General features: G+C 30.5%; 1 protein-coding gene across 1 annotated transcript; it reads right to left on the bottom strand.

The window, feature by feature from the left end:
* Positions 1–284: 284 nt before the first annotated feature.
* LOC112595153 (protein hairless-like) lies at positions 285–9,369 on the bottom strand. The gene is made up of 3 exons (XM_025340249.1): positions 7,989–9,369; positions 2,822–4,969; positions 285–565 (listed from the first exon to the last, which is right to left on the bottom strand). Exons 1-3 carry the CDS (start codon positions 8,452–8,454, stop codon positions 486–488), a joined length of 2,694 nt encoding a protein of 897 aa, XP_025196034.1. The 5' UTR covers positions 8,455–9,369; the 3' UTR covers positions 285–485.
* Between the last annotated feature and the right edge of the window lie 2,156 nt (positions 9,370–11,525).

Genomic DNA, 11,525 nt, shown 5'->3' with positions numbered 1-11,525 from the left:
TTTTTAAGGTCATATTTTTACATACGATATTAGCAATCTAGCAGCCATAGTTTTAGCTTATTTTAGTATAGTTACGATTTAAATGAAAACAACTATTGTATAATTGATTGTTTTTTTTTTTTATTGTAACAAATAATTTTCTTATGACTACACGCACATGCGACTTTTCTTTTTGTTTTATGTCTATTTACAAAAATAATAAAACAATAAGACGCGACATTTGAATAAACGATTATATATATATATATATTATTATCATTTTACATAATATATATGTATGTATGTATTTATGTATGTATGAATATATATTTACAAAATAAAATATTATTGTTTTTTTCTTTTAATATTCATACATACATTTTCGCATATTCAGTACATATGGTATTTGACACGATAATGAAATAGTATACTCAGTTAGCCTTTAAGAAATGGCCAAACAGTCTAATGCTAATAGCTAGTCTATTGTAGTAATTTTCGCTCGAGTGTCACCTGACTCTCGCCGTTGGACTAGTACCACTGACGTTTTCAGCTATAGAATCCTTGGATAGGTTGAGCGGCATACAATCTAAGAGTAAAAGAAAAAATATCAAATGTCTATAAAACTATGATAATACTTATAAACAACAAGCATAAGGGTTAATTTTAATTTATTCAAAACATTTTTTTTTTTTTTTGTAAGATTATATAGGATTTACTTTTTAGAATTATAGTATTTCGTAAAAATTTATGAGTTTAAATTGTAGTTAAAAATGTTTGTAGTATGTTTCAGAGAATCCAAATACATCATAATTACATTTATAATATTAAATTATGCGACTGTCTAAATTACTTTAAACTGAAATACTGACAATGTGTTTTGAAAATAAAACTATTATAACTAAAATATTTTTTTATTCAATCTATAAATAACAATTATAGCATAGTAATATACTTTTATGACGTTCGACTTTAAGAATATAGATTTTCTTTTAATATAAATAAGGTGATTATTGCTTCTGCCTAAATTAAATTAAAACAAATAAGGGCTGGGAAAAATATAAAAAATAATTGATAGTAGTAAACTTCACTAATGTTTAAGTTACCACATAAAATAAATGATGGAAGTTTGTAGTACTGACAGAATGGTAGTAAGACAATAGCTGATAAGTACAGAATTCAAATGTTTGTGTGATATATTGATTATTTGGTAAACTACCTTAATTAGATTACTAGATGAATCAAAAGATATAAGCGTGAAGCTGTAAAATATGACCCACATTTTGAATAATGGAAGAGGATATAAGCATTGATTTAGTTTCAAAGATCCACCTTGAGTAAAATCACTTTAATTTAGATTTCTATCCGGAAAATAGTGCAATTTATTACTCCAAGCTAGGAAATTAATAAAAATACGGTATAACGTGGTATACAATGAAAACAAATTAAAAGAAAAATAATTTATTTAAACAAAAATTAGATGCACCTGAAAAAGTGGATGTTTTGTTACCTACATTTTAATAGGAACTTATTGACTATAAAAAAATATTTACAGTATAAAATAGAAATAAATTCGATATTACTAAGAAAAAAATGAATACATACTTATTAAGTAAAAATTGAGCGAGAGAGAAAGCAATTTCAAATTAATTCTAATAGAGATAAAAACAAGTGTGAACGCCTCTTTGTGTTGTTAACAAATATTTTGAATAGTTGATAGTGTTCCTTTTTTCGGTAAAAAAACAGTTGAGTTTGTATTTATCAAACTTCTTTCGTTGGTCCGATTAAGCATGCAAGAACGCATATTTTAATAGTTAAGAAAAATCTAATCGCTAACACGAAAATCAGATGATTTAAAATTTAATGATGTTTTACAAAAAACAGCGAAACACAATAAATAATTAGGATTTTTTTAAACTATTTTGTTATTAAAAGATAATTACTATATGACCTGAAGAAGATTGCCATTTTTACAAAAATTGGTAACTTAGATATCAGAAATCAAATGTACTGACTAGTGACGTATTTTGGATGATTTTTCGAGGAATAATTTGGATAATTATGGTTTAATGACCCGGAAATACTTGAATAATTTTTGGTTATTTCAGATAAATTGTTAACTTTTCTTAAAAATATACCTAGATACGTTTCGTCGGATTTAATAAAATTAATTCCATTTTTACAGTAAGAATATAAATATTGTGATAGGCTTAATGATAGTACATAAAGAAATTTTTTTAATTGAGGGAGGATGTTCTTACGCAATGACACCCCACCAAAATACGCCACTGGTATAGACAGATGATCATACATCAGTAATCTCAATATTCAAATCCATTCAATAAAATTCTAATATTTACTTGGCAGTTATTGGATTAGTCAACAGAAAATATATTATATGGCTATATAACAATTATAAGAACCTTTTGACTAAACGAAAATGAAAAGTGACTATTTAGCCATGATATGTCTAAAAGTTATTAGATGTAATAGTATTTATTCAATTATTAAAAAATAACGTAATTCATAATAAGTATACTAAAGTAAATTAATATGTAGGACAATATTCGAGCACAAGACAGAAACTAAATGTATAACAATAATAATGTGCAGTTATGCTGATAGTTAAACATTGGGAAATCTTTAGTTAGAAACGTTATTTTAGAAAATTTTCCTTACAAGTTCAGATGACTCGAGTTTTTAATTATTTTACACTAACTATTAAAGTATAAATGGTAATTTTACAAACAAAATAACAAAAGTTACAGTCAGACTGAAATTATTACACTATGATAAATAATTATCATGTAATATAAGTAGGTATCATAATTATTGGTACACTTACCGGCGGAAGAAGATGACTCTTCATCTAGGGTAGCTACATCTCTAGTGTTATTTTTTGCTATACAACCGCTATACTCGGTAACACCTATCGCTACTCCAGTTCTTTTTTTGACGCTACTACCCTGTTGTCGATGGAACGATGATTGTTGTTGTACCGTAGGCATTGGTTGATACTGCTGCTGATGGTGTAACAATAAATGGTGGGGGTGAACAGGATGAGGATGTAACATTAAAGAAGGAGGCGGCGACGGAGTAGCAGGTGGCAATAAACTACTGCCATTGACTGTGGCAGCTATCAAAGGTGAAGAGTAAGGAGCTACGACCGTCGATGCAGATGAAGAGATGGTGGCGTTAGTAACTCCGCTTCCAACAATTGCTTCTGGCGGATGTAGAAGAGGTGGCCGCCGGTTCAGTTGACGTTGCCAAGTACTAGTCGCACCACTGGTCGTGGAAAATTGTGAAGACAATAAGGGCGGTGGTTGCGATTTAGGCAACGGTTGAGGCAATTGTGCGTGGGTTTGATACGCCATAGCAGCAGCCATTGCCGCTTGGTGGTATAATACATTAAAGTAACCAGCAGCGGCTAATTGTCCAGCAGCCGGGTGGTGAATAGTTGGAAGTTGATGAAGAGCAGTTAAAACAGCAGAAGCATTATCAGCTGCATTAGTACCAACTGGTGGTATTCCCATTGCCGACGTTCCTAGACCATTTTCAACATTGACGGCAGTTGCATTCATAGATGGTAATGATAAAACCGTAGATTCGACTGATGACCTTTTTCTACTGCCATTTGTATGATGCCTGTATCCAACACCATTTGTACTAGCAGCAATGGGCGGTGAACCACTTTCACTACTGGGACTCTTCAGCAATGTACGCAATAAGGATAGTGGTGCAGATGATGGTGTATTAAGGTGTTTATGTGGTGACAATATTGTACTTGTAGAAGTAGGTGTGGTAATGACACAATTTTCTGGATCCATTACCATTGAAAGGGCACCGCTACCGTTAGAGCGTTTTGCTCCCGCCGCACCACCAGACAATATTGCAGTTATGCTGTGATCGTTGGTGGACATAGCTTGCGGCGGAGGTTGTGGAATAGCATTTTTCACATTTTTATCAACTGCTAACCGTCGTTGCGGTAGTAATAACTGTTCTGGCGACTGTTGGTGTCCCAATTTATATTTTTTATGAGGGCTACTATTGCCACTCTTATTACTAAGGTTTATTGTAGTGGCAGTGACAGGAATTGGGGTGGCAGTGGTGAGAGATGGAGAAACCATCGATCGCCGCTTGCTACTTCCCATATTAGAACACATGGAATCGACAACGCTTGCCGAAGAAACGGATACGTGACGAGAAACAACAGGGGGAACATCGACGACAGTAGAAATACCAGCAGCAACAGTATCTCCACTATTGTTGATTGAGAGCTGCCTACGCAACAATAATTCCGTTGTATGTCGCCGACACCACAGGTTTCGTACAACACATTCTAAATTTATTTTCGGAGGCTTAAGTTCTTGTATCATGGCATTTTTAGTCAAAGATTTCCTCTTTCTTTGACACCAGAGACGTTGCTTTTTTGGTAATGACAATAAACGCCTCTGAACCTTTATTGCCTCGGTGGCGATCATCATAAACGCCTGATGTTGATGTTGCTGTGAACGTCTCGGTAAACCTCGTGATTGTGTGGGTGGTTGGTAGTGTTTATGTTGAAAATCGGTAACATTGTCTGCTGCTACAGTTGTTGAACACTTTCTGGAAGGTCTTCGCATGATATTCGTCGTCGTTGCAACTACAATTCCACCAGCTGTATTAACAGCACCGGTAATGAGAGAAAGTGGCGGGGGCGTCGTCCTATGTTGAAATTGTTGTTGCTTCCGCTCACCAATTCTAACCGTTGGTGGTTGTGATTGCTGTATCGGTTGAGGTGACTTACTGTCAGAGGCAGTATTGTTAACTAAGTAAGGCCATATTGTTTTATTTTGCTGATTTTGTGACCACTCGCCTATGCATTTGACATTATTTTTATGTTGCTGTATCACTGTTGGAACTGGTACCCAACGACATGGAGATGTTAAAGCAGACGGATTGTTGTATGAATTTTGTTGATGATGGGCCGCTAGTTGGAATATAAATTTTCCATCTATAAAAATTATACCAAAAATTTTATATACATACATATGTAAATATTTAATTTATATAATATTGAATTATTGCAATATTAAAAACTAACTATTGCATTCATCATTAAAATACATTTTTTTTTTTTGTTTTACAAAATATATACCAACACATTAAACTTAATTTAATAAATTTATATTGAAAACCTTGAAGTAATACATATTTACATAGTAAATATGTAATAGTAATAAAAGTGGGTTCTCTTTTATTGAATTTTTAAAATTTCAAAAATAAAGTTAACTAATTTTGGAAAATACCATAAAGTAGACCTATAAACATTTTTTTTATAAATTTTAAATATGTTAACTAAATATCAAAATAATATATAATAAGTTTAATACGTTAAGTTTTTTTTTAAATTTAGACTATAATTTTATATAAATATATCCCAACTTAATTTAAATTATTTATACATGCAATTTTTAGAATGTGAAATTAATTGTATTTTAATTAAATATTATGACCCTACACTTTCAGTTTGAAGTTGAAGGTAACTTACATAATCAACCTAAATATTGGTAGTTTTAATTTATCTTATTTGTTCAAAATATTTGAGAATACAAATTTTTATTTAACAAGATCAAATATAAAATATTAACATAAAAAACTTGTCTATTTTGTTGCATTTACATCTACACAAGACTTAGTCGTATTTATGGTTAATATTTGATAGCGTGTATGATAATATTATAAAGTGTAATGCAATTTTACTAATACATTTTTTTTTTTTTTACAGTTTGTGATACAAATCTTTTAGACATAATTTTGATACAATAACAAAATTATATGTAGTTAAAATAAACTATTAAAATTAAAATTTCAAATTTTATATTAACTAAATCAAAAAATTGAAGTTAGAAACATAGTTGTATTATTTTTATTATACACATTTAGGTTCTCATTTTTTTTTCAACATATATTGATAATAATATGTATAATGTTTTAATTGATTTTTCAGTAGATATGTTAACTTTTTAAAAACTATAACATTATAATTGACAGAATGAATACTATTTACAGAAGTCAGGATTAAAGACTACTACTAAAGTACTAAGAATATTCTTTTATACTTAAAAATCAAAAACTTTAAGATACTGAAGAAAAATTTTTTACATACTTTGAACAAGATAATAAAAACATTGTAAGACCTCATTGTTATGTATTATTTTTATTAATTTAACAAAAATGACCTACTTTATAAGATTATAACAAAAATTGCATATAACTTATAAATAAACAAGAATTATATGTACTAATAATGTGGTAAATATGATGCATTAACATGCACAAATATGTATCATAAAATTATATAATTTTAAATAACTACAAACATTAGAACAAATAAAACAAATAAATATAACAAAATAGGAGTGTTGGATCTTTCAACATCTAAGTATATCAACAAAATATTTAAATATAAAAAACATTAGGTATTATATATTTTTAAAACAGTTTAATTAAATAAAATATAACATTAAATTTGTCAGATAATAGTTTATCAACACGGTCTCAAACTAGAGAAGATAAAATTGTATACTGTGTTGACAGTAATTTTTTTCACCAGTATGGCAGTAATTTAAAAATTACAATTTCCAAAATAAAAACATGAAATAATTTATTATTTACTAATATTGTAAAAAATATGCCCTAACCTTCCAAATATGCAAAATTAAATTTTATCTATGGAATCAGTTGGATCTGAATCACCTTCATTTCAAACCCTCGTATAAGTGCATAATGCATATACTAAATATAAACATGCAAATGCATAAAATTCTGATTTCAAATTATAAGTAATGTGAAAATTGAAAATTATAGATAATATTTGTTAATTTATTAATAATTTATGTGTAACATCTAATTGTATTCAGTTATAACAATAAATAATTATAGTATAAATAATATCATTAAAATTGATTTTTATTAAATTAACACCTGATTGGTATCTAAAAACTATAAAATTAACTAAATAAATATCCATTTAGTTTAAATAATATAGCTAACACTTTCATATCATGAAATGTTATTAAATTATTAAAACAAATTATGTAGATGTTATTTGATAGGATATCAAAGTTCATGAAAATGTTAATGATGATAATTTTGTACAACATTATACATATATTAGGTACCTTTACATAATTACATATTAAAATACTCTTTACATTTTTTATATCCACTTGGCATTAAATTAACTGCAGATTAATGAATGTTTCACATTATTTAATAACTGGATTACTGAGATTATACATTTTATCAGTAGTTACTAATAATTTAATAAAATAAAAATGTTTTGAAGAAGTGTATTATCTATGATTTTTTTCATACTAGATGGAACAAATGTAATACCAATTCTTAAATTATTAGATTACTAAAATAAAATTGAATGATTAGTAACTACTTATGCCTAAAATGAAAACACTAATATTTTATAAAATTGTTATTTATCAATTATAATCATAAATGTATGCAATAACTAGGTATTACCAAACAGCAATTTAAATGGAAACTATTTTATATTATTATACAGGTATTAGGTACCTACATAGTATTATAAATGAGATTTTTTTTATGCAGTAGGTGCCAACTATGATATAAACTCAAATTAATTTAACAATTCATTTCAAATAATGTTTTTTTTTTTTTTTTTTTACTATAGAAACTTTGTGTAACAATTAGTAAACAAATAATGTTAATGTGTTTAGATATTGAACAATGCAAATTAATCAATTATATTATAACATAAAATAATGAAAATAGTTACCTATGCACTTAAGTATATGTACTTATACCCACTATACCTACTATACCCATAAATCTATAACTTTTGTTTAATAAATAATGTAAACTAAGCAAATATAAATCATATACCTATCAATTGTATCAAATAGGAATAATACTGACAGTAAGTATCTATATTGATGTATTATTTAATAGAACATTGATTAGTATGAAAAAAATATGTACATTAAATAAATTACCTTTATAAAACGTGAGACGTCCTCCAATTTTTGTCGGGGTAATGGGCGCAGCTGCTTCATCACTACGACTGCTGCTAGAAGAATCTTTACCACCAACATTATCGTCTTCTATTTGTTTGTGTAATGATTGCAGTACTATTGGGGTTTTGATGGTTGCAGAACAACTGTCTTCATTAGCTGTAGACAACCTGGTAACAGTGGCAGAGTCGTCATCATCACTACCACTTCTGCTGCTGCTACTGCTGCTACCACCACAGCAGCTAGTCGTCGTTGATACTTCAGACGATGACTTGAGGCTGCCACCTTCATCACCACCACCAACGTCGTCATTGCTACTAGAGCCACTCCTAGTGATACTGTTTGTCATCAGTATCGAGGCATCGTCCACTACGTTGGATGCCGCCGATATAGGACAGCGGCGGCGGCGGTCGTCTAAAGCGGCGACCGCCGCCGAATCTCGTGTCATGGTTATTGCCACCACAACTATTATAAGGACGACGACAGCGGTTCAATGTCGGCGCTAATAGTGCTGGTGGTGCCAGTGGCACTGCTGTGGCGAGCGTTTGTGACAGATCGCGACGTATTGTAGCACCACCATGGCTGCGTACCATGATATCGAAAAACCATTTGATATGTTATGTTGCTGCTGAGCACGGTCGGTAGGTACGCATACACGAAGACGGCAGACTCTCTCAGCAGACTCGAAGGCGAACTGTGTCGTACTCTATACGGCGGTGAGAAGACGAGTTTACGACGACGCGAAAAACGCGCGTTTCCGTCGCCGACAGTGGACGACGCTACCGCTGTGAACTGTGGCTTCCACAGACGTCTGTATTAGCATAGTATTCGCGATCGGCACGCCAAACAGACAGTACGACGACGTCGGATAGGAACGAAAACTGCACTATTGTCCGTGATATTCGATCGAATACGTTAGCGTTTCGGACGGCAATCGGATTGCGAGGACTGAGGACTGCGACAGGCAAGACGACGGTGCGGTGATATCGTGACTTTTGATAAAACAATAAATACGCGACATTTAGCAACAATGACAATTTCCCCGATCGCCGGCAAAAAAAAAAAAAACAACAAAAAAAAAATAAAATAAAAACGAAACGGAATCGTCGATTAAATTATTATGATTTCTCGTCCGACGTTATCCTTTCGCGACACGCGTGCACGGTGGTCGGTAGTGGAAATATAATGCAATAATATATATTTTATTAAATTTTATCTATTATAATAATATTTAGTGGTAATAGTAGTAGTAGTGGTAGTGTCGACGGTTGGTCGTAGAAGTAATGACAAGTAGTCGTTGTAGTCTACGTTCGGTAGAGCAGGAGTAGGTGAAAAAAAAAAAATACAACTCACAGCAGCCGGGCCACACTCAATTACAGTCTGTCTGTAGAAGATAAGTGAATAATAATAATAATAATAATAATAATAACAATAATAATAATAATAATATTAATGGAACAGACGTACCGCGGAGGTAATGACGCGCGTGTATATGATGTGTCAGTGTGTGTGTGTGTGTACACGAGACATTATGTTTGCGTGATTTGACGCGCACGCGCGATGCCGCTGTCGACGAACGGTGGAGGTGAAAAATAGATATGTAGGTACGCCGACAAATGACGTTTCGCGTAAACGTATAATCGTGATGTCTGGCGTTCGCCTTTTCTGGTAATGAGTGGCGAAAATTTATCGATAATCGTTTGTTGACCGGCTCTTGGTACACGATATTATAATGTTTTTGTTAAACCTACTTGCCTACGTGTATACGGGGCGATCCGTTTATCGTAGCGGTTGGTACCTAAGACTTATTATTTCAGATGACATTAATATTTTTTATCGCCAAATTATTGTTCAGAGGTATCTACTCATTTGAATTGACTTGAGTGACAGCCGGTGGTATACGTTTCTAATGTTTTGCTCCAGAGCATAACCAACATTATTCTGTGATTCAAAGTACCTACCTATTTCGATTTATACGAATACAATTTTTGGCAAGTACCTAAGACCTAGTTTATTAGTTATAACCAGGGCCGGGGCTCGCTATGCACTTGCATATTTGTTCGGGAAATGGATAGCAGAAATCGGTTTCGATACATAATACATATATTTTGTCTATTGATATAAGGATTTCAAATTCAAAAATTTTTATCGTGCATTTTAAGTATTTTTCTTCGCGTGCGTATTGCATATTCCATGTAGGTTCCTATTTATACATTTTTTAATTTGATTAATAAGTAAAATTAAAATTATCAATGTAAAATTTTCCTTTTTGACGCGTTAAAAAAATATTATTTACAAAACCAACGTGTGAATACAATACACAATGCATAATACATTGTTAATTATAATTAATTTTATCTGATGAATTCGTCTGCAATAATACCGATAAGGCAATGATTATTATTAATCAATGCTGAATGTCAAGCAAATCCAAGTATGAAACACATCCCATTCAGTAATATAGTTAGTGAAAGATATATTTTTTTTTTAATAAAAGTATAAATATGTCTTTTTTAATTAAAAGTAACCATTTATTTAAGTGCATATTTTGATATTTTATTATGCATAATATATTGCATATCCTGCGCATATGTTTATGATCTTGATTTTTTAGTACAAACATTTTTATTTAATTTACTAACTTTAGATTTTTTATATAGCTAAAAAAATATCTTATGTACATTTCAATTAATTTTTAGCATTAAAATATTAAATATATTCTTATTCAAAGTCATTCCATATTAGCGACAAATATTTTAAAAGATTTAAAATTCCACTTAAGTCTGATACAAATATGCAAGACGCAAAACTGGACTTTTACAACGAGATACGTTATTTCGGAACCATAGGCTTGTTAGTTAAGCTTCAAATTAATGATGATTGGTTTGTATATTGTAAACATATGAAGCAGTATTTTTTAATCAGTGTGGTTCCCGAAGACTGAAAAGTTCTATTATTAATCATGTGTTTGGGTGAGACAACTTATAAAATGTTAAGAGATTTGTGGGATCCACATCTTCCACTTAAATAATCTTACGAATATTTATGCAATATATTAGTCCAATATTTTATTTTCACGGTATCAGTATTCAGGTAACAGGAAGAATTCTATAATTTACATAACGATATTAGTGAGTTAATTAATGAATGGTATACTCGTTCAAAAATGTAGCTACTCAAGATAAATTTGGTAAAGAATTAATCAGTGTTTTAAAAAAAACATTTTTAACTGGAATGCTAAATGGTCCAATAAAAGATAGAAGAAGAACTATAAGTTATAATTTCATTATTTTACCTGATATATAGTGAATTGGAAAGAAATTGAGATTTAATCTTCAAACACACAAACTGAAGTATTTCAAATCAAGGTGACAAAGATAAGCAATTACTAAAAAAAAAATTAAAAAATTAAAGTGATGGCTACCAATTAATAAACAATGTGTAATACGTGTGGACAAGGTAATTAAATCTTTTCGAAATATTAATATAGACAATATAAATGTAAAATGACTCACAGTT

This window comes from Melanaphis sacchari, unplaced genomic scaffold (genome assembly GCF_002803265.2).
Source record: "Melanaphis sacchari strain LSU unplaced genomic scaffold, SCAv2.0 Contig25_pilon_pilon, whole genome shotgun sequence".
In the NCBI taxonomy this organism is placed as follows: domain Eukaryota; kingdom Metazoa; phylum Arthropoda; class Insecta; order Hemiptera; family Aphididae; genus Melanaphis; species Melanaphis sacchari.
This window is presented reverse-complemented; position numbering and strand designations above follow the sequence as displayed.

What these genes read in the sequence shown, in the direction of transcription:
- LOC112595153 (XM_025340249.1), bottom strand. Translation starts at nt 8,454, where the DNA reads ATGACACGAGATTCGGCGGCGGTCGCCGCTTTAGACGACCGCCGCCGC. An exon ending in ACGTCTCACGTTTTATAAAG is followed by an intron (nt 4,970 to 7,988) that starts GTAATTTATTTA and finishes TAATTTTTATAG; the next exon opens with ATGGAAAATTTATATTCCAA. An exon ending in AGAGTCATCTTCTTCCGCCG is followed by an intron (nt 566 to 2,821) that starts GTAAGTGTACCA and finishes TTTTACTCTTAG; the next exon opens with ATTGTATGCCGCTCAACCTA.